Source organism: Monodelphis domestica, chromosome 7 (genome assembly GCF_027887165.1).
Source record: "Monodelphis domestica isolate mMonDom1 chromosome 7, mMonDom1.pri, whole genome shotgun sequence".
Lineage (NCBI taxonomy): Eukaryota > Metazoa > Chordata > Mammalia > Didelphimorphia > Didelphidae > Monodelphis > Monodelphis domestica.
The window spans coordinates 51,494,113-51,518,841 of NC_077233.1; the positions used below are offsets into that span (position 1 = coordinate 51,494,113).

Consider the following 24,729-nt stretch of genomic DNA (forward strand, 5'->3'; position numbering starts at 1 on the left):
TGGAGGTGGTGGGGTGGTCAGTATGGGTGAGGGGAGGAATGGGTTGGGTAGTAGTAAGTTGGGTATGGGAGGGGTTGGGGTTGGACAAAGATTCTGATAATGAAGAAGTATTGAGAGATAAGTCGCTGCTATTCTGGAATGTTATTAAATCTCTTTTAATGCTTTTTATAGAAGCTATGAGCTCCCCCAATCTTTCCTCTACAAGCTCAAACCAAGTATTTAGTTCCACATATTGTTGAGTAGTAGAAGGAACAATTGTTTGGTTTGACTGGGAAACATGTTTTCAAGGGGAGACTGACTTGAATCTCTTATCTGATTCTCTAGCTTAAGTATGATATTTTCCAGGTTTCTCTTAGAGAAAAATAGATACAATATTAAAGCTCCAAAAATTAAAATCCCAACCAGGAGCAGTGTGGAGTATAGCCATTGCCATTCATACTCTGGGATTATAAAATAAGACAAAGAACAATGTTTGTACAATTTTGGTCATTTTACTGAAAAGCCTGAAAAGCCAGTTGTTAACTAAGTTGTGTACTGGCTGTAGCCACATTTTTAGGTGTTTGTGTGTGGTCCTTTTTAAAGTTTCAATCCAATTAAGTCTTTTGTGTGAAAAGGTCAGAACAAGATAAGGCTAAATTTCATACAATCACCCTCTCTGGCAGGACTACTTTTCTCCAGGTTTATTCACAGCTACTTAAGAACACTCAGTCAGTTAGTATTGCCAGCGAGGATCAGCTAATTGGGTTGTTTGTTCCCTAAGGCAAGGGAGATTTAGAAACAGCTATCCCAGCCAGGACCTTAGGGCCCTATTGCTAAGATTAAAACAGTTGTGTTCTATCTAATTTAAGGAGAGGGGGAAAAATCCAAATTTACTTACCTCTACTGCTGATCAAAATAAGCTATTGAAAGCTGACTTCAGGAAGTAAGAAAGAGAGAAAGGAAAGAGATTTCACAGAAATTTAGGGGTCCTCATCACACCCTTCATGGATTAGCCAGACTGTAAGGATAATTTTAGGGTGGTGACCTAACCTACATTAATTTTGGTCACCAGGGACTATCCCAAATAAAATACCCAAGTCAGCTGGAACTTTATGGTGATTTTAATTAATATAGAGGAAAGGAATTAAGGAGAAGGGAGAGGGAAAGGGTTTAGGATTTCTCCTACCTGGCCTGTGCCAGGGGGAAGTTCAAAGTCCTCCATCACAAGGTCTCTGAAGATTAGTGGCTTTCTAAGAGGGTAGTGTTTGGAAGGTAAAGGAGAAAGAATCAGCCTAAACTCTGATAGAGCTCAGTAAAGATGTCTCACCTGAACTAGGCTACTAAGCTTCTCCCAGTATAGTATCAAGGAAAACTTACTGCCAAACCGGACAATAGCTTCCACCACACCAAGATGCCAGAACGCTTAGCACACTGCCAGCCAGAGCCATCTCTCCGGGGAAAGAGACCCGAAAGAGGAAGTGACGCGAAATATATAGACGGTTTTACATCACTTTCCTGTGTCTCACCTGTATCAAAGGTAGCTTAAGCTTGTCTGTCAGCTGTTTCTGATTTGTCATTTACTAGCACATGTCTGTCATAGGCCATCCTCCTAAATACTTAATCCATAAGTATGGGGGTAGACATTCCTGATATAGTTAGACTAAGTAGGGTGGAATAATCTAAAGTTTACACTTCAGAAGAGACTGAGGTTCTCAAGTCTAATTCTCTCCTTACTTTCTCTAGTTTCCATCTCAATATTTTCCCTCCTCCTCCCATCCCTTTAAATGATGAAGTACATTTATTGTAATTTGTTAAACAGAGCTCTCCTTTTCATTTAAAAAAAGGAACATATTCATTGCTCTATATTAATTCTAAAAAAAATAATTCACTTAAATTGTGAAGTTCTTCATTTATGTTTTTTCCCTTGAGGGTCAAGGGCTCTCAGAGACAAAAATGATGCCTCCTACCCCTGAATTAGTAATATAGCAGGTATTTTAAAGTGGCAACTTAAAATTGATATTTTGAAGATAAACCGTACAGCTTACTAAGAAAATATTTAAGACAATTAAAGCATTAGAAGTAGACAGTTTTCCATTTCAAGTATTTATTTGTGGGAAATTAGCATAGCATGAATATTCTTTAATTGCATGAGTGAATCAATTTATCTCCATTTTGCAAATGTTTGACAGATATAAACCTTGACCAAGGAAAGGGAGATTTGTAAATGCAGTACTTGCTACTCATATCCAAAGCAAATGAAGCAGAGCAAAAAAAAGAAAAAAGAAAAAGAAAAAAGAAATAGAATAGAAAAATGAAAATTCCAGAAAATTTCACAGAGTTTTAATAAATGGAAAGGCCCTTTGGTCACTGTTCAAGCTCACCCAGGGCAATAGTAGTTGAATAATCAATGAGTTGTATGAAACATCTAAACCAACTCACCCTAACTGCGGGCACTTTTGTCATTAAAACAATACTAAAGACCAAAGCAACTTTGAAATTTGAAGGAAAATATAAATAGTGTTTTGTTCTCTTGTCATAAAAAAATGACCTGCTGAAAAAATCTTTCAAAGGATATAAATAAAAGTTTCATAAAATAAACATTACTTTTGTACATCTGAATAGTTGTGGGTGTTAAAGGCCTCCTCAAATATCCCTCTTATATAAAAAATTACATTAAGACAGTCTGGGAACACCAGGAGGTGAGAACTGGGGAAGGAGAATAACAAAAATAAAAACAAACAAAAAAGGAAATCTACTTCTCTATTGATGAAAGGTACTAGAAATTGGATAGAAAGATGGAGAGACAGACAGACACACACATGACTTTTATTATTCATTATAACTGAAGAGGCAAGATAGGGAAAATGACATGGTAACTAAAACCTAAAGGCAATTACCAAATCTCATAATTTGAATACTATCTTCTATCAATTATTTTATTAAAGCTGTACCTAGTAGTCTGGTCCAAATTTTCCATGTCCCTAAAAGAAGAAGGAAAGTATAAGGTCTAGATAATACAAAACCTAAATGATGAGCACTTGAAAACAGGGGATAATGACTAGCATCTTTATTCTAAAGATTTCCAGTCATTGTCTAAAGAATTTTTAAGCACTTGCCATTCTCAAATTTTATTTATTTGAGAGGGGAACAAAAAAAAAGTTAAAATACATTACAACATATGAGTCCTTCCAATATTGGTCATCAAATAAGTGCAAAGCCAAATTAAATTGCTATTTAATGTCTGGAATTCTCCTATTGAAGTAAAAAATTATACAAGTTTGCCTCAATTTTATAGATTTTCAAACCTTGTGGTTCTAACTCAAAAATATAACTAACTAGCCAATTTTTGTCTTCCAATTTTATCTTAGCATCTTTATTTAAGTTGAACTTAATATTAGCCCTCTTCTGAGACTCTTTGATAATGAAATCCCTTGTACTGTGACCAAATTCTTTATTATCTCCAATGCTATAAAATCAATAAAAATATGAAAAAATGATGGAATTTTTGAAAAGATAAAAGCACATTATAAAATCTATGATGTAGGAGCCATATGCCAGAAATGGGTTTCACTGCAGTACCCCAAGTTATCAGTACTATAAACACCATATGATGTAGAAAAAGTTACATCTCATATACACTAACAAGAAAACATTCCCATACTTACAATTATGTGAACACTGAGGAATAATCATTGCAATGTTGAAATAGTCAAAGCAAATTCCACATCTCAGCAAATCATCAACTGCCTAAAATTAAAAAAAAAAGTCAAAAATACTTCAAAGTTTCTAAATTATTTAGAAAACAAACATGATCATTAGTATTAACCATACTCATTAGTATTCATAACATGAAACTTTCCACCGTTCACTAGACATGCCTTCTAGGTTCCTGAGGAAAAAAATTTATCAATATTTCATATCTTTTCACTTTTTCAATGTTCTACTTTACTGAATGGGGCATCAGTACAGATTAAACAGTACTAAAACATCTAAGATTTTGATCATAAAAATAATATACCATAAGAAATCATCTAATTCATTAATTTCATTTTATAGCTGAGAAAATAAAGGGCCACAGAATAGAGCAGAGAAAACAATGAACTTAAGAATCAGAGGCCTGAGTATGAATTCAACTTCTGATACTTACTAACCACATGACCATGAGCAAGTCAACAAATCTCTCTAAGTCTCATTTCCTCATCTGAAAATGGGAACCAAACCAGCCATAGTACCTATTTCACATGGCTGATATACAATCACTTGTGAGGATGGGTGGAAAGTACTTTTTAACCTTAATGCACTATGTAAATCCTCCCCTTTTTTTTCTAAATTAAATGACTTGTTTCATGTTGTGAACTTTAAAACTTCTCCACCCTACTCAGACTGTACTTTAGGAGATTTGATTTAGCTATTTTCTGATTATAACAATGGAGATACTTGGTCTAACAGAATCAGGAATGTCTTGTGAACTCTACATTGCTCCACCCTACTTAGTCTAACAAAGTCAGGAATGTCTGCACCCATACTTAAGGATTAAATATCTAGGAAGATGGCCTTTGATAGACATGTGCATAAACAGCTGACAGACCCCTGGGCTGTCCTAAGTCAACCTAAGCTACCATTAGTACAGATAAGATGCAGGAAAGTGACATAAAACCATCTATATAGGACGCGTCACTTCCTCTCTTCGATCCTCTTTCCCTAGAGAGGTGGATCTGCCTGGTGACTCCCTGTAAGCTGCCTGGGTGCCAGTTCGATCCTAGAACTCGGCCTGGAGGAGCTCCCTCAGATAGCTTTCCCTTGACTCTCAGGGCAGCCCCTTGGCCAAGGCCTTTAACTCCTGCCTGGCTCAGCCTGAGCTGGAGCAGTCTAAGTTAACTCTTTCCTCTCTCTCTCTTCTCCTTAATTCCTTCTCTCTATAATAATTAAAATCACCATAATTTCCAGCTGACTTGGGTATTTTATTATTTGGGATATCCCATGGCAACCAATAATTAAATATAGTTTAGGTCACAACTATAAAATTATCCTTACAATGTGATAATGTTTGTTATACCAATGAAACTAGACCCCAAGCCTGCTGACTAGATATCCAGTACTATATCCACTGAAAAACACTAAAAGCAGAGCTAAAAGACCAAGGGAAAACCAGAGCTAGTGAGACCCAAAGGAAGGGCTGTCAATGAACTGGCTAGAATACCAACCAGGTCAGGCCAGGAAGTGGTTTTCCAGAAAACATAAGCCTTGCTAGGCCAAGAAATCTAAAAAGGCAAGGTTCTACTATAGGTTTCAAAATCTAATTACAGAGGAAGGGGAAAGGAAAGTGCCAGGAGCTGGGCTAAACACTTTTACAAATATCTCATTTCATCCTTGCAATAACCATATAAGATTAGTGCTCTTATCCTCATTTTACAGTGGAGGAAACTGAGGCAAACAAAGGTGAATTCCATGGATAATATAATGTTACATTAAAATCAAAAGAAATCAAAGCTAATCAAGATGCTAATGTCTGTCTTCTCTGTGAAAATAGTCTTCCATTTATATTGTATAAATCTTACATAATTATTTACTTATAAAATTTTAAAGTATCATAGGATGTGTTATCAATATATTATTGTTAGAACCTAGATCGCATCATAATAATCTAGTCCAGAGCATTTTCCACCAGACCAATTCCCTTTTTTGAAAGATCAGAAGGATATAAAAAATGGTATTTATCTCCCCCAAAGAAGCTTTTCAGAGGAGTTCAGGAGGCTGCTTTATTAATAGCATTTCCTCCTAGCTTTGCCGTGCATCCTCATGAGTGTGGCTTTAACATAGCCAGATACAAAGAGCCAAAGGGGATTTCACTATATTAAAAGTTCCTAGCAAGAAAACTTTCTTATCCACTGAAGAGAATAATGGAGATTTGCCTGGGGTGCTCAGAGGTTACATGCTTGGCAGAGGGTTGCCTAGCCAGTAGGTATCAGAAGTAAGACCTGAACCCATGTCTTTCTGACTCCTGAGACCAGGTCTCTATTCACTATACCACATTGCCAAGAGAATGTGTAAAAAATGTTAAAAACACAAACTATCATTGAAAACAATGTTTTCAATGTTTCTCAAACAATGTTTCTCAAATGAAACCCAGACTATTATCTTCTTATTCAATTTTGGGCACAGGTCATTGTCCGTGTTTAATATTAACCATGGCATGCTGATGAAAAGGGAATTCTTTGTTCTCTTTGTCTATTCTGAGTTTACATTTGTGAAAAGGAATCCTTTATATTCCCTTTGTCTATTTTGAGTTAACACTTGGTTAACAATAACTTAAGTATCCCTACCTAGTACCTCACCAGATTGTGAAGACAGTATTAACTCTCCTTTGTCTAGCTTTTGATTGAATCAACAAAAGCTTGAACTAAGTGGAGGATCTCTTTGCAAACCACTTAGAGAATTCATACCCTCAGAAACTCAATCAGTCAGGAATCTGTGAACCCTTTTGAGAAGAATTTATACCTCCAGAGGGTGAGAAAGCAGATCCCACAGACACTGCCCCCCTGGGTAATGCTAGACAATTTGGAAACTGTGATTGGTCCCTGTGAAGAGGGGAAGGGACAAGAAGCCACCATAAAAGCCATGAAATCCTTTGGCTTGGGACTATCTCCTGAAGATAGTCTTCTGGGATGGTCTTCTGGGGAGAGTCGGCTTGAGGTCAGCTTCAGAAGAAGGTTGACTTCAGAGATGAGTCAGATTGAGGAGTTATCCTCAACAGGTCATCACCTTCAGCTTGAGTCATTGTCTTGACCTGCCTCTTGGAGGGAACTTGGGTAAGTGAATAGCTGGCTTTCCTTTCCTGACTTCTAGAGAGAGTCTAATTATGGTTAAAGGTCAATAAGTCCTGGCTGAGTTGAGCACCAAAGTAATATTTAGTTAGATAGAGTAATGTCTTCTCTACCCTTTTGTATTTCTCTGCTTTCACTCTTTCCACCTCTTTTGTAAATAAAAGCTATTAAAGTCATTTCAACTTTGAGCAGTAATACTTTGAATTGGCGACCACAATTATTATTTATAATTTTCATATATTTTAGTCAAACCATTCATCTTTAATCCCTACACCCCTCTCCCATGACATATATATGTCCTAACTCCACAGGTTGCCCAATGTGTATTCTTCTTCCACTTTGTTCTTCCCATGTGAAATGTGAGCTTGATCTCTTTAGAGAAACTATAGACTGAAGAGTCGGGCTCTCTAATATTCTAGGACTTGAGAAATCAGCACATTTTTTTTTCTCTAACACAATAGCATTGTGTAATCTCTACACTGCAACTATAAGTAGGGCCCCATATCTGAAGGGGGCAGGTTTCAAGGCCTACTATGGATAGCTAAAACCAGGTTATAAGCAAACACTGGCTGACCCCTTATATCTGAGCTCTCTCTTTGCTCCTGCCCCTCAGCTAGATGTTCCTCGGTCTTCCACTCTTCCACCAAAAAAACAAACAAAAAAACATAAACTAAACTTAAAAAGTCAAAGTGGAAAAGATGAAAATGAAAGCAAAACTTACACCAGGACAGCTGCTGCTGTAGCCTGACCTCCAATGCTTTGTGAAAAACAAAACCACCAATAAGGGGAGAAAACTGTACAAAGATGTGGTTTGTTGTTGAAAACCTGTCTGTTTCTTTTTCATCATTTCCTCAAGAATACCCTTTATATGTATCTAGGTCATTATTATTAGAATTTTACAGAGTCAAGAAAGTAGATACCATTAAATCTTCATGTCTTTTATCATACTTACAGCCTTAATAATAAAACTCATAATTTTTTTTCTCATTACTATGGTATCTTCTACTTTTCAGATATCATAATATCAGTTCCAAATTTATAATAGATACAATTTAAAAATAGGTATTATATATCATCAATTCTTATATAAGTTATATATCATCATATATCATTAATGATCAAAGAATATAACATAAATATATATAAATAAATGTTTATATACAATAAGTTACACATATGGGATTTACAACTTAAGTATATATGGGATATACAATTATTATATATAGAATTTTCTTTACTGTGTACATGTTGATTGCACATATAAAAATCTATATCAGATTGCTTATTGTCTCAGGGAGGAGGGAGGAGCGGAAGGAGGAAAAAAGGAAGAAGAGAATTTGGAACTGAAAACTTTTTTTAAATGTTAAAAAATTGTGTTTTTACCTGTTTTTACATTTTAATTGGGGAAAATATAAAATATTTTTAAAACAAAAATAATAGAGGTGTACTAATTATTTAAAATAATTTATCTGCATGTTACTACCATATTCAATAAACTCTTGTTGCTCCCCAATAATAATAACTAATATTTATATATAGCATTTTAAGCTTTGAAAAATTCTTTTACATTTCTTTCACACAACTATATATTAAAAAATATGGAATAGTTGAAATTGTATGCACATATACACATACATGTAAGTTTATACCACATACCGATTATATATGCTAGATATATGTGTATATATAAAATTCAAATGTGGGGAAAAAGGAACAAGAATTCATTAAAAAGCTACCAGTTTGCTTAACACCTTACAAATATATTTGTTTTTATATATACAAAAGCATTTCTATGCCCAAGTTTATAGTTTGCTTATTATATACAAATGCTATTACGTGTGGGCATATATAATATTTAAAGGTTATTTGACTATATTTGTACACACACAGCCCTGGGGGACCCCTTTCCACCTCCTGAAATGCAAGCTTCTAAAAGGCTGGGGTGATTTCCTTTGGGGGCTGAGCCTCTCCAGAACCTAGGACAGTGTCTTGCAAACAGTAGGCGCCTTAGTGGCCTCAGAGCTAGGAGCCTTACAAACATTATCTTGCTCAATATTCCCTCACCACTGCCCTACGAGATCAGTGTTACAATTATCCCCATTTTAGAAATATTATCACCCGGAAGCAAACAAAAGAGAAGTGAATGGTCCAAGCTGGTCTCCCAGCTCACAAGTGTCAGAAGCGAATTTTGAACTCAGGTCTTCCAGGCTCCAGGCCCAGCACACAATAGTGCCGCCGCCCTCCCCCTCACGCTCCACCCCCCACCCCCCAGCACCCAATCCAAAATACAGACAAAGTGGGAGACAGACATAGACTGGGAGCGGGAGTAGAAGTGGAGTAGAGGGGTCGAGGCCACGCCCAGTGCTCGCCCAGTCTGGCTTTGCCGCCCCGCCTCCCCTCAGCCCTCCAGCTACCGGTTGGCGGCCCGCTGCCGCGGCCTGCCCAGAAGTTCAAGAGCCGGGAGGCTTCCCCAACCCCGGAATCCCCACTGCAGCTGTCGCTCTCGGGCAGGGTCCAGCCGAACTCACTTTCATCTTGACCAAGCGCGAAGGCCATTGGTCCTCCTCTAGCTGAGCCATCGTGGTTCCAGGAGTTGGGAGGCTCCAGACCCGGGAAAAGCGACTGGCAACGGTAACCGCTCTTCTCCCGCCAGTCGAAATTACCCGCCCTCGGTTTACGTCACTACCGCTCCGTCATTCATCCGGCACCTGTTGGGCGCAGGCGTTGCTGGGAGTTGTAGTCCCGGGCAAGTGAAGCCTCAATCTTGGTCTCTTCCCTCCTCAGACTCTGGAACTTTTTCGGGAAAAGAGACAACCGAATTTTAGAGTGAGGGGCAAGTGTGTTGGATATCTCCTTGCTCATGGCAGAAAAGAGGGAATTATTAGGATCATGAGATCATAATTATAGAACTGGAAATTATTTTCCCTAACAAGCCTTAACAATTGATGGTACTGGGGCAGTTAGGTGGCTTAGTAGACAGCCAGGCCTAGAAACAGGAAGTCCTGGGTTCAAATGTGGCCTCAGACACTTCCTAGCTGGGTGATCTTGGGCACTTAATAACCATTATCTAGCCCTAACTGCTAGAATCAATTCTTAATTGGAAGGTACAGTTTAAAAAAATAATTGACATAATAGATTCCTAATAATCTGCTTGTCATTACCATATTCAATAAACTTCGCTGGTTATCCATTCATATTAGTAATAGATGATATTATAAAACAATTTTAAGATTATCCCCAAACAACCTTGGAGGCAGATGTTATAATTACCTCCATTTTATAGATAAGGAAACTGAGGCAAGTAGGTTAAGTGATTTGCCTAGAGTCACAACAGTGTCTGAGGCAGACTTGGAACTCTTAGTCTTCTTGATTCCATGAGCAGCACTTTAACCACTGTACCACCTTTTTGTTTAGTGATTTTCCAGACACATACAACTTTTGGGATTTCCTTGGCAAAATTACTGAAGTTTGCCATTTCCTTCTTGTGAATCTTAAAACTGCTCAGACTGTACCTTAGAAGATTTGGTTAAGATATTCCCCATTTTCTACAATGGAGGTACTTGGTCAGGAATGTATTGAGAATTTTAAAATTACTCCACCCTGCTCAGACAATGCCTTAGGGGAAGATAAAGTTGTAAACTCCATACTGACATAGTGAAGCTAAAACCTTAAGCTAGGTCTATTTTTAGATCTAATACAAAAGGGTACTAAGTACCTATAAAGGTTAAATTAATCACTAAAAGGTCAAGCAACTGACAAAAGGCAAACTTAACAAAAGAGGTGAGAAGTTTTTGTCTACTCAGAGAAGGTGAGAACTTAAAGAGTGGTGTGAACTAAGAATGGTCAGTCCTGGGAAAAACGTCTACTGTGATTGGTAGATGTGAAAATTTAGGGGAGGTGACACAAGAGAAAATTTTCTTTAAAAGGAAGGAGCTCAAGGTGGAATTGCAGAGTTGGAGTTTGGAGTTAATTGGAGGAGCTGAGTCTCTGAACTCAGTTCAGGAGTTGAGGATTTCAGTGAAGGACTGGAGTTTTGCTTGGGACAGATCTTGTGGTGAGTGATTAAAGACTGACTAGTCTCTCTTAAGGCTCAGGCCTAGGCCATTTGACCTAGGCCCTTCATACTCTTTTCTCTTATTCTCTCTCTCTCTTTCCTTAATACCTTCATTTGTATTCATTAAAATCTCTATAAAACCCAGCTGACTTGGGTATTTTCATATTTGGGAAATTTTCCCATGACAACCACTTATTTTTGATTTACATCGAGACATTAAATTATCTTTACAGTTTTGGCAATTCACAGTCTTGAAACCCACATTTTAGCGGTCACATTCTCCAGTTCATTTTTACAGATGAACAAACTGAGATAAAAGAGTTAAGGGACTTGCACAGGGTACATACTGTAGCAGTTAAAAATTTAGTTTCTCTGCTAGAAGTATTATATTTTTTAGAGGTTTATTAAAGATTAAGAATTAAAGAAATATGCAAAATAAGAAAGCACGTGTCTAGGCCCAGAGAGCCCATTCACAACCACTCACATCTTGCCTGCTAGGTAGTGTGAGATTTAAAATGGTTGAGGTCTTAAACTGTAGTGATTAAAATAGTGGAAGATATAAATTGTGATAGATATAAGAGAGGGTGAGTAAATTTGACCACAGAAATATGTTTCACTACAGTGTCTTGGGTTTTAAAATCAAATATAAGGTGGTCCCCAGGGAAATATTCCCAATTATTCAAATACCCAAGTCAATTGGGTTTTATAGAGATTTTAATTAACAATACAATGAATAATCAAAGAAAGAGAGAGAGAGAGTAAGAAAGGAATAAGTATGAAGGGCCTCAAGCCAATATGGCCTAGACCTGAGTCTTAAAAGAGAAATCAGTCGGTTTTTTTACACTCACCACAAAGTCTGACTGAACAAGGATACTAGTGACACCAGGCCAGCATCCTTCCTCAAAGAGTCTTCCAGCCAGAGATTGTTTCAAAGGGCCTCTCTCAAGAGCCTCCAGAGCTCCTACCCCAGAGGGACAGAGCCCCTCAGAGGAGCTCCTCAAGGAGCTCTCCTCCAGAATGTGAATCAGAAATACAGATCTCTTGCTCTTCTCTGAGCTCTTATTTTTTAAGGGCAAAATCTCCTCTGTCACCTCCCCTAAGTCCTTACATCTACCAATTACTGTAGATGTTTCTAAAGGACCACCCATTTTGAATTCACAGCTGATTAGTTTTAATCTCTTTAGTAAGTCAGGAAAAAATGCTGCTGTGTCGACAAATTTCATTAAGAAAAAACCTCTGAATAAGTTATCACCCTTTTAGGTTTAAGTAGTTTACAAGTTGCCCCACCTTTATAGGTACTTAGTATCCCATTGTATCAATTCTAAAACAGTCATGACCCAAAGACCTTCCTGTCCCTTCCATAAGCATGGATCAAAGTACTTTCATTGTTTAGCAAGCAGTTTTCTGCTAGGGAATTTTTTTTAAGTAGAAGATTCCCCAATGGGGGAAACCCCTAACATTCATAAGTCTGAGAAATTTTGAGGTTTACATACAGAGAGCCACGTATGCTCCGAAGAGGAAGCAGGAAGAGCTCGAGTAGGCTTTTACTGCCAGTTAAATAGAAATTTTTTATCTCACCCAGGTGGGAATCTCAGTGACATTAGAGGGCATCCTGAGAACTAGAGCAAGGACTTCTGGGGATTGAAGTCCAGGGTTCAAATCTCCATTTTTATAATACTTAGTGTCTGAGGTCAGATTTGAACTTGTCTTCCATGACTCCCAATGAGGTACTCTATCCACTGCACCACATAGCTTCCCAAATATATTTATTAAAGAGCTTTATTGGTGATTTCAGCCAGGGCTCATTCTAGGTGAGGGTGCCCTACTTGCAAAGAGCATAGTATTAGGGTCTAGATCACTTGCTTTACTGAAAACACTCCCCAAAAGCTCCATTTCCTGATTAGATTTTTTCTGGTTTTGACAGGAAATCATTTCACACTGTAAAAGAATCTGAGAAAACAGAATCTATAAATCTAATCCAAACTATGCCATCCCTTAAGACCCACAATGACCTCATCTCCTCAGACTTTCCCTGCCTAGACCTGCCCCACACTTTTTCCTCCTGTCTGAAATCCTAAGGCATTTACAGCTTGTACCATACAATTTAGTCTTAATTATATATTAAGCTTTTATTACTTTTGCTTCATCTAAGAGTCCAATAAGAAGTCAATCCAGAATGAGAGAATTTTAGAGTTGGGAGTGATTATCACAATGGCTATCTTTTCCAACTTATACATGAAAAAATATACCCCCTTTTCAACCCATATAACAAGTGATTACTCATTCTTTGCTTAAAGACTTCCAATAAGAGCCTCTTCCTCCCTAAGGCATTCCATTCCATTTCTCTGTGGTTCTAATAGTTAAAAACAGTTTCCTCTCATCCAGCCACTTTGCAGTTCTCACCAGTTGTTCCCATTTCTGTTCTTGGGAACAAAGTAGAACCATCCTAATCCCTCTTCCATATAAATGTGCTTCTGATTCTAAGAAGACAACAATAGCATCCCCTCTGAGACTTCCTTCTCTTCTGCATGTTCAGTATCCCTAGTTCCTTTAACTGAGCCTAGGTAACACTGGACCTGGAGTCTGAAAGAGCTGAGTTCAAATCCATCATCAGACAAGCTGTGGGATCCTGGGCAAGTTACTTTAACCTGTCTGCCTCAGTTTCTTCAACTTTAAAGCAAGGGATAATAATCCGCACCAGGTTGTCTGTAAGGATGAAGTGAGATATTTGTAAAACACTTCGCATAGTGCCAGGTACATATTAGGTACTTAAAAGCTTGTTCTGTCCTTGAAGACCTACAGTAAAGACTCAAGGCTTTTTGCCATTCCAATTGGGATCTACTGGAGATTTCTAAGCTAATCGATGTTCTCCCTAAACTTCGGCCCCAATGATGAAACTCACTACCCTGAACATTTCCAGATTAGTCCAGAGTAAAAGGAAATTTTACCTCTTTATTTCTGTAAATTGGACCATTCTTAATGAAACCCAAGGTTCCTCTTTTGGGATACCATTCATTTTGAATCTGTAATCCACATAAATTCCAGATCTTTTTTTCAGACAAACTCCTCCTAGGCATGACTCCCCATCTTATACTTGTGACCCTGATTTTTTTTAATCCATATTAAGACTTTATATTTCTCCCTCCTCAATGTCACCCTCCTTAGATTCAGCCCAATGCTCTGTCAAAATATTTTTTGGATCCTGACTCTGCTATTGAATCCATTAATTATTCTTCCCACCTGCAAATGTGTCATCTGCCAGTTTGATAAGCACATGATCTATACCTTTATCCAAGTGATTGATTTAAGTGTTAATTAGCATAGAATCAAGCACAAATTCCCCTGGGCACCCATTTGAAGGACTGTCATGTGGAATGGGAATTAGACTTGTTCTACTTGTTCCAGAAGGCAAAACCCAGCACAAAGTGTAGAAATAGGCAGATTTCAATTCTTTATCTAGAAAAGCTTCTTAGCACTTGGCCTTATCAAAAAGTAGAATGTAGGGGGCAGCTGTGTGGCTCAGTAGATTAATAGCCAGGCCTAGAGATGGGATGTCCTAGGTTCAACTCTGGCCTCAGACACTTCCTAGCTGTGTGACCTTGGGCAAGTCACTTAACCTCCCTTGCCTAGACCTTACTGATCTTCTTCCTTGGAGCAATACATAGTATTGGTTCTAAAATGGAAGATAAGGGTTTTAAAAAAAAAGTCGAATGTATAGCCTGAGAAGCAGGGAAGCCTGGATAACCACTTGCTGGATATATTATAGATGGAATACCCAGGAGAGTTTGGACTGACTGCAAAGGTCCCTTCCAACTTTATCTCTGATCCTTGTCCTCCCATCTTGACTTTCTACAATTCTCTGAGAAGCTGAATAAATAAGATCTACAAAAAAATTTTAATTTAGTTCTTTAGTTTCCAATTCCTGGAACAATTAGAAAAATCATTGAGTTAATTTTCCTGGAGGCCCTAACTTCACATCTCAGCATAATCACTCTATGAATTAGAGAATTCACTGCTGAACAGTCCAATCAGTACATGATAGAAAATGTTTGGTCAAACAAGTCTAGAGTTAAAGTCTGTTGTTTCTTTATTCTTTATCCCACATTCTTTCTAGACAGAAATCCATCATTGGGTTTATTTTTGTTTTGTCTTTAGAAAACACATTTTGTGTCAAATATCATTGATAGATCAGAGTTCAAAATCGATGGCTGCTGGCTTCCTGCCTACGACTAAAACTCTGCTTGGAAACTAGCTCTGGTGGGAACATTTCAGCTACCAATTTTGCCTCAGTTAGGGGCAGCCACCTGGGAAAATACATGCTCCAATGCATGTGTCCCTCTCTGTTCCTGGCTTTGAACCCCAAAGCCTCATATCTCCCCCTGTGCCTGGAAGGTTCTCCTTCTCCACCTGCAAGTCTGAGTTCTGGCTTCCTTTCAGACTCAGTTCCAATCCCACCTTCTTCAGGAGGCCTTTTTTGGTGCCCCCCAGCTATTAGAGCCTTCCCTTCTAAGATGATGGTCCATCTACTCTGCACATGCACATAGGACCCTAGTAATTAACATATTGTCTCCCTCAAGAAGGTGGCAGGGGGCATAGTGTAGAAAGTTCAAATTCAAATACAGCCTCAGGCACCGACTAGCTGTATGGCTCTGGGCGAGTCACTTACCCTCTGTGTGCCTCAGTTTCCTCGCCTGTAAAAGGGAGATAATAACAGCAAGAACCTTGCAGGGTTTTGGTGAGGATCAAGTGAGCTAATGTTTGTAAAAGCACTTAGCTTCCTGAGGACCAGATGGGTTCTGATTTCCTTTTCCTTCTATCTCCAAGTGCTTAGTACAGTGCCTGGCACAGAAAAGTGTGGAATGGGGAGAGAGATGAGGAAAAAGAGAAACGGAGAGAGAGGGAGAAAAGGATAGAGGAAAAGAGGAGAGAGGGAGAGGGAAGGAGAGAAAGAGAGAGAGAGAGAAAGAGAAAGAGAGAGAGAGGAAAAGAGGAGAGAGGGAGAGGGAAGGAGAGAGAGAGAGAGAGAGAGAGAGAGAGAGAGAGAGAGAGAGAGAGAGAGAGAGAGAGAGAGAGAGAGAGAGAGAGAGAGTAGTGTGGGAGAGAGAGAGAGAAACTGGGAGGGAGCAGGGGAGAGGGAGGAAGGGAAAGAGAAAGATAGAGAGGGATGGTGGGGAGGGAAGGAAGAAGAGAGGAAAAGGGGGGAGGGGAGGAGGGGAAAGGAGGGAGGGAGTTAATATTGCAGGGGCTAATAGTGTACCACTCAGTCTGATCATTAGTTGTTTCTTAATTGATGCATCATTTGTGGCTGTTGTTTTGTCTTTATATTCACACACCTAGTATAGCTTTGGTAAAAAAACAGATATTTGCAGCCTAAATGCTTCTTGACTGCTTCCCTCTTCCCAGCCTTCCTTGGATGCCAGTGCAGGCTGGCATCCTCCTTCTATGAAGTGAGTCAGTCAACTTTGTTACTTATTAGTCATTGCGGTAAAAGAGCAAGTCATACTCAAAAAAAATTATGGAGCGTCTACTCTGTGCATCAGGTTCAGTGTCTCCCACGCCAACAGAAGAGGAGGGAGAAGGTTGGAACATAACTAAAGCTGGAGTTATTTAAATGAGTGTGTGAACCCAAAGCCAGGTCAATTATTGGGGTAATAGTTTGGACCCTCCATGACACTCCTCTGGGGCCCCCTCGATCCAATGACCAGCAGAAAACTATGGGGATAAGTATTACAAGAGACCTTTGAGGGACGGAAGCCCAGAGACAGTGACAGTCAAGGTTCCCAAGACAGCAAAGAGCAGGCCAGTTGAAACCTGGGTCCTTTGCCTCCTAAGAGGCTGGGGTTCCGTGCATGTCTTCCGTCATCAGTTCATTCAGCCAGGAACCTGCTCTCCTCTGCTGCTCTCTTACGTTCGTCCTCTCTTTCTGGCTACCTCGGGACGGTTTAGAGTTGTTTCACTTCTTTTTCTTTTTTTCTCCCCAAAATCATGATTGTAACCTTTCAAGCTGCCTCTTCTCTAGGACTCGGATCAGTTCCCTTTCTTTGGCTTTCTAGCCTACAGATTTATTCAATCTGTTTTATTTTTCTAACTTTCACCTTCTGTTTTCCAATCGATACTAAGTATCAATTCCAAAGTCGACTAAGTAATGAGGGTTAAGTGACTTACTTAGGGTCGGGTCTGTTCATTCTGAGGCAGCGCGATAGGATGGGGAAAGGCCACAGATTGAGTCAAAGACCTGGGTTCCTGGTTTGTTCTTATCTATGTGACTATGGACAAGTCACAGTCCCTCTTTTGGCTTTAGTTCCCCATCTAGAACCTGAGAGAATTGGACTAGATAACCTCAAAAGCCCAAAGGGGCTAGAGAGAAAAAAAAAAAAGCTGCGCTTGTGTGCGTGGATGCTTGCGTATGTGTCTGCGTACGTGCGTGTGTAAATCTCTGGTATATAAGCCTGTGTGCGCCGTAGAAATTGGCAGAATCCTGGTCAATTTCAGGGCTCGCTCTTCTATTTGACTAGGATTGAGTAGGCTATAAAGGTCTTTGCTCACTCCGGGATGCCTTTGCCTTTTGACTAGAGCCTGAACTATTGTAGCTTGCAACTCTGCCTGGAATTCACCTCACAATCAGCGCTGACCCGTTTGGGACTTCCCACTTGGTTTGGTTTAGCATTTCCTATCTCTGTGAACTTGTATATTTACCTTCGCATTCCTGACTCTCTAGATACCAACCTTTACTGGGAGACCCTCTTCTCAAAAGAAAACTCGCTTTGCTGGCTCAGTCTAAGCCATTATCTTACACCTAAATTCCTATGAGATGAGGAGGGGAGGATCCTCGGTAGTCATTACCTAATATCCAGCCAATCATTTTATATTACTCCTCTGTCCCTTCTCTTTACAGTTTTCTGCTCTAAAAGGCCCCAAGTCGTTAAAGATGTTGGGCAGTTTTAATGCTCCAGTATTAAAAATAATAAATACGGGGACAGCTAAATGGCTAAGTGGATAGAGAGCCAAGTTTGGAGATGGGAGGTCTTGGGTTCAAATGTGGCCTCAGACACTTCCTAGCTGTGTGACTCTGTGCAAGTGCAGGGCTCTTCTGCCTTAGGACCAATACTTAGTATTGATTCTAAAAGAAAAGGTAAGGATTTTTAAAAATAATAAATACTAATGAATTGCTTATAAATTCTGGCCTTCCTCAGTTTAACATGTATGTGTGAGAGAGAGAGAAAAGGAGAGGAGGGTTACAGACTTAGGATTAAAAACTAATTTAGAAACTAATTTAGGGTTAAAGTTAGAAACAGATCTATGGTTGGGGTTAGAAAAGAATATATGTTATATATGTACATATATATACAAATACATATAAAGATTCTATATTTATTCAATAATAGACAATATTTATATAAGACTTTAAAGTTTACAAAGTGCTTTACAAATATTATATTATTTTTATCCTCATAACAATCCTGAGAATTAAGTACTATTATTATCCTCATTTTACTGAAATGAAGCAGACACAAATTAAATTATTTGTCCAGAGTCATACAACTCCTGTCTGAGGCAGGTTTTAAAGTCAAGTTCCTTGGCTCTACATCTTCATTCTATACCACCTAACTATATATTCTGTATTCCTTTTTGGAAAACTAGATGGAAAATAATATTTTACATTTTTGCTTAACTAAAAACAACTAACAGAAACCATACATGGGTTGCTTTTGACTTACATGAGGGCCTTCAGTGTTTTGTTTCTTCTTATGGGGATCAATAACCTGCAGAAGGAAAAGAGAGGCTAGACTTACATTTGGAAGGGCCCTTACAAGTCATCAATTCCATGCTTCTCATTTCCAGATGAGGAAACTAAAGCCTCAAAAGATTCAGCGACTTGGCCAAGCTCTCCTAGCTCATAAGTAGCAGAGCTCACATCTGAACCCAAGGCATCTTGCTCTCATTTCAGCTCTTCTTATTAAACCACACTTACTCTTTCCATGACTACACAAGGGACTAGCATCCCTCCCCCCTGATTTATGGGATGACTGTAGCAAATCAGATAACATGTTGGGGGGGGGGGTAAGTCATTATGGGGTAAGTCTCAGAAAAGAGAACTGAGTTGCTGACCCTCATGAATTGATAAATATAAATTATGAGGATTAAGATAGGCTATAAATCTTTCACTGTTACAGAGTACATTCCAAAAACCATCTGTTAACCAAATTTGAACTTTGCCATTTCAGTTGTTCTCAAAAGAGACCATATAGTAAATACCACTCATGTCCAGAGGTCACAAATCCCTGGGAATCACTTGGGTCACTAGAGAAATAAGACAGCATTGTTAGAATCCATTGACAGCTTTCTTTCTTTCATCCTTAAACATATCTCGAGTTCACCTTGGTACTTATCCAGCAGCAAGATCCCATTCTCCTTTAACTAGCTCCTATTCTACTGAGATTATCCCTGAATAAAGAAATCACAACTTCCAATTTGAGGGTGGAAAAAAAAGTTCCATAAAAATGATGGCTAGAGTCTTTCTTTGCATTTGATACCAAGCAGGGATTACAATAGTCTTTCATTAGTGGTTAGATCCAGGAGCCAGCCATTCCCACAGTTCTAAAGAAGATCCAGTTTGTCTTTAGTGCCCTTATGCCTCTCCTTTTTCTGCCCCTTTTTCTGTTTTTTTTCTATTTTCTACTCATCCCTGTTGACATTTCCTATGCCCTCCTCACCTCTAGGCATCCAACACCTAAAGGCAAAAAGGCCCTTTCCTGTTAGGGGATTGTTTATTGATAATTTTGTTTATTCAACTGAAATACTGCTTCATTTTGACACAGGATTTTATCTATAGCATTTTACAAAGGGTTACTCTGGGTGTCGTATCTAGACAGACCACCAGGAGGTGCCTTAGACTAGAGCTGCCTCAATTCACATAGTAGATTTATCACCCATAAAAACAGCTGATCCAACACTAGTTATAACTGATGAGTGACTCTTAAAACTGGTCTACCCCATCACACTCTTTGGTATCTGGCAAAATCTACATTTAGCCAGCTTCAGCTTCTCCCTGTGCATTCTAGGGTTCTTGTCTAAAGATATGATTTAATCCCATCATAATCCATAACTAGATTAGCTCATGCTCCCATGTCAAATCAAATCACCTAGGATTTATTAAAGGCCCCTTATGTTAAAATTTCAACTTTCCCAGTTTCTCTGGACCCCAAAATATTACTCCATTTAATTTCCATGTAAATGTCTTCTTATAACAATGAAAACAAAATTAAAATCAGTGTTCAAACTCCCAAGAAATGTACTTCATGTTTTCTGTGAGGTCTAAAATCTCAATCTCTCTCTCTCTCTCTCTCTCTCTCTCTCTCTCTCTCTCTCTCTATATATATATATATATATATATATATATATATATATATATATATATATATATTATTCAACTGATACATCTCAGATCTACCCAAACATTGGCAGGGAACTCCACCCACTTCTTATTCCAGCCAAATATTTTGGTTCTAAGAGCTAAGAATGAAGGGCAAACTCTTTCTTGGTTTAATACATTTACCTCCCACTGTCTAGCTAGACTAATAACAAATCCCAATTCTCCCACAACCCCATGATCCAATGACCCTATGTCCTTCTAGATGTCAGTTTTTTGATCACTAAAAGCCCTCTAGAGATTCCTTCAACAAGTCTCTGAAATATTTTTCAAAAGTCTTCCACTGTCATTTCCTCCCATAAATCACAATGGTTCTCTTTTCAAATGTACCCCTCAGTTTGCCATTAGTATTTTACATTTATACATATTTTTGTTTTTAATAACGATTTTCACATAAGTTTTCTAAAGTTATATGATTCATGTTGTCTCCCTCCCTTCTTCCTTCACCCCTCCTGGAGCTGACAAGCTGACAATTCAATCTGGTTTGGAGAACCGTCCAACAGTCTCTCTGAGGGTCCAGGCTTATACTGTCCAGATGTGATGATTTCAGTCAAATAATGGAGTGAGAAGCACTATGTGTTCAGTCCCACATGTGTAGGCATCACATAGTATTCTGCCATGGCACTGAGGTTCGTTTATTATATAGGCTTAGTGAGTACATAGTTCTTTGGCACACAATCAATTTTCTATATATATGTTTCCATAGAATTTAACAAGAGAGGTGTAGCCTAAGGAGATAGTCAATGAAACATTGTTGCTATAGATGAAAAACAGGGTAATATAGAGGTTAGTTCTCCCTGACCTAGGAGTTGACCAGTTAGGAGAATCATTGTTACTTTTGGTTAGCTTTCACAATCAATTGCAATTACTTAGGAGATGGACAACAAAATATTTTGTAGCTAGGTACATGGTTAGAGGGCAATTTAATGACAGACCAGATTTGGGGTTTTCCTCAATTTCCAAGTCACATTTTTCTTGTGTTTCACCTGGGTACTTGGAGATGTTACTCTGGTTATTGTAACATAACAAACCTGCAAAGTATGTCCTGTCAACCTGGGCTTGAAGGTGATTGATAGCCAAACTTCGGTACTTGTCTGTGAGTATTTCACAAAGAGTGTGGTACAAGGTATCCTATGTTTTAACATATGTCAAGCATCGCAACCTTGAGTCTCACACTAGGTTCAAGTCCTTTTGTATTGGCTTAGAAGTTCATCAATCCTGCCTGGGTTGGCTTGATCCTTTTTGACCTTGTGCTCCTTGGCACTGTGCATATTTTCATCAACCCCATTGGGATTGGTTGGTCTCCTTGACCTTGTGCACCTTGGCACTATATAATGGCTCTTTTGTATTTCCTTCTCCTGGAATCAGACAAAAATCATTAAGCCAAGTCCCATAATATTTTAAAACAATCAGTGGCATCATTTTTATAGTCTAAAGCTTTTTGGGTATGTAAAGACATCAGAACAAATGTATTTTAAACTTATATTACTGCAAAATAAAAAAAGTTAAAGAAAAATCTTCTCAATACTATTGACATTTGCTTCAAATACAAAAAGGAGAGAAAAACAAAACTGAAATAGTATATTGCATATGCAAGCAAAAACAATAAAAAAATTTTAAAAATCAAAAATATATAGCTTACAATCATTGACACACTGTGTCAGCTAGGGAAAGGTAGAATACAAAGGTTCCTTACCCAAAAATGAGATCCATTTCCTCTTCAAACTTAGCCATGATCCACTCTGAGTGCAAATGATTTTCACCAAGTAACAGTTTTTTTTTTTATAAAGAACAGTAGTGCAACAGGTAATACACATTCAAGAAGTATGAAAATCCCCAAAATTATAATATCCCATTTAATGACAATACCAAACAAACCACTATCATTAGGATTCACATGAGTCTGCTGATGACATTTAAAACTAATGGATACTTGTCACATTTTTTTCAGGTATAGCAATGCTGAAAAAAAATTTTTTTTAAATCATGTCTAAGGACCCCTTAAAATCAATTTGAGATATTTAGCTCACTAAATTTACCAAAGGTTGTTATATAATTGTAACCACTTTTGATGAAGTCCATCCATCATCTATCTGACAATTAACAAAGCAAAAAAAAATGCTGTTTATGGGCTTTTACAATATTTTACAATATTTTGCTCAGTATAGTCATAGGGGAAAAGTAACAGAATATAAGAGTAGTTAAAACACAGTAGTTTAAGCTGATTCAGTGTAACAGAATAGTATTGAATACATTAATATATGAACTTAAAACAACAAAATTAAACCTTAAAAAAACAATCAGCAAAATACAATTAAATAGAGACTTATATAAAACAAAGTAATCTGAAAGGGTTTAAAATTTCATCTCCAGACACTTTAAAGTTCCTTTTTCTATCCATTCAGATTCCTATTGTTAATGCTCTTGGATCTCCTATAGTGAAGGAGAACTCCTTGCTGAGCATAGTGTGAAGGAATCCCAAATTGTATGAATCTTAGAGACTAGGCAGGCCCAAATGGCAAAGAGTTGTAGGGAGATGAATTTCTCCCCTAAATCTTAGGCAAGATAAGTGAAAGGATCAGTACACTTATGAATGGTAGAAGCTGTTTGAAATAGGTAAGGTACTTCTCTTTCATAGAATGTGCCATGCTTGTAATTTTTACTTCCTGTTTGGAAGAATAACTTCCTTCTTCCCTTTCCACCCCTATACCCCCCCAAGGTAAAATGCTACTTTCCCCAGGCATGTGGAGAGGCTAATTATTGCATAGGGAAAGCACACCTAGGTCTTTTTACCAGCTTCTTAGTGGCAGCAATCAGCAGCACCAAAAGGATCAGCAACAGGGGCAGCTACCAGGGTTGGGCCAAAAGATGGAGCAGGAGCTGAACTAGGAGCAAGCAGCATAAGTAGAAGCAACCAAAGGCAGCAGTGAGGAATGAGGAACACAAACAGGGGCTCAAGCAGATGGGCAAGAGTCCTCAAATTGAAAACAACCAGGCCCATAGGGAGGTGACCAGGCAAAAAGTAGGGACTGAAAAAGGCAGCAGCTCCAGTAGAGAGTTTGGAGTTCTCTCTTGGAGTTTGTGAGGGTGGGGTGGGTGGGTGGGGTGCGCAAAAAGCCTTGGCAGGAAAAACATGGCTTAAAATTTATCTAGGCTATCTTAAAAAACATATGAGAAGTTCTTGTCTGACCAATGGTTGCCAAAAACTATAAAAATTAAAATTAATATTAATAATAAAATGTTATATTTTAGAAGGTTTATTAATGATCATTAGAAATCAAGGAAGAAAGAGGATACAAAATAAAGACCACGTGCCCATGGCTGATAAGCCATTTCAAAATTCCCACTCACTACTGTCACCATGCTTGCTGTATGCCCAAGAGAGTGAGCAGGACCACCCACTCAATATTTATCCCCTGTCTACAGGAAGTATGTAATGACAGGAAGTCAGTGGGATCCCAGGAAATAGAGTTCTTTTTTAGGGTAACAGATTTTCAGTTATACACCTGGAGCTGACAAGCAATTCAATCTGGGTTATATTGGGTTTTTTAAAGATTTTTTTTACCATTCATATTTTAAATTAAATGCCCTAGACATTTTTTCTCTAGATATCCTGATTTTTCCTGGGTTTAGAGATGTCAAATAAATTCAAAGATAAAAGAAATCTATCCAGCAGAAGCTATAACGCAAACATTTATTAAGCATTTACTATAGGTAGGGTACTGTGCTTATCACTGGGGATGATATAAGAGTGAGATGAAACACAGTCACTGTCATCAAAGGAAAAGACAAAGGCACGAATAGAAATAACTCATTCAGTAAATCACTCTGCCCTAAATTATTAATGTAGGGCTTCATTGTCACAATTTCTACTTGAAAAGAACACAAAGGGAGAGGCTGATGTTGACCCCAAAAGTATGCAGCTCTAATGGTGAAATTTCAGGAATCAGTAATAGTAAGAGGCCTTTCCCAGGTTGATGGACACATTTTTTTTTTTAAACCCTCGCCTTCTGTCTTGGAATCAATACTATATATTGTTCCCAAGGCAGAAGAGCAGTTAGGGCTAGGCAATGGGGGTTAAGTGACTTGCCCAGGGTCACACAACTGGGAAGTGTCTGAGGCCAGATTTGAACCCATTTCATGTCCTTAGGCCTAGTTTTCAATCCATTGAGCCACCCAGCTGCCCATAACATGGACATTTTTAAATACAGGTGCTGGTTCTATGGAGGAACCCTAGGGTTTGTTTGTTTTTGTTTTTGTTTTTGTTTTTGTTTTTCAGAAATGCAGGCATGGAATCCAACCACAAGAAAAGATACTTGTGTAGTTTTTCAGATGTCCAGAAAATAAGGCACAAAGCAACATGGGACAGGAAGGAAAGAGTTGATTTTGGAATAAGAGGACCTAGGTTCAGATTCCTTTTATTACTTACGATATGAACGTAG

The 24,729-nt window shown here is 38.4% G+C and overlaps 1 protein-coding gene across 6 annotated transcripts in view; it reads right to left on the bottom strand.

Annotated features, from left to right (window-relative positions):
- Positions 1-9,496, bottom strand: part of RAD18 (RAD18 E3 ubiquitin protein ligase) — a 139,109-nt gene extending 129,613 nt beyond the window's left edge. For 5 of the 6 annotated variants that reach the window (XM_016424478.2, XM_016424476.2, XM_016424474.2 and 2 more), the window contains exons 1-2: positions 9,332-9,488; positions 3,645-3,726 (exon numbers count right to left, since the gene is read on the bottom strand). In XM_016424478.2, coding sequence (XP_016279964.1) covers positions 3,645-3,726; positions 9,332-9,382 — 133 coding nt within the window. In that variant the 5' untranslated portion in view covers positions 9,383-9,488. Of the gene's footprint in view, positions 1-3,644; positions 3,727-9,331 lie in introns of all 6 variants that reach the window. The other variant, XM_016424473.2, reaches the window with a different exon arrangement.
- Between the last annotated feature and the right edge of the window lie 15,233 nt (positions 9,497-24,729).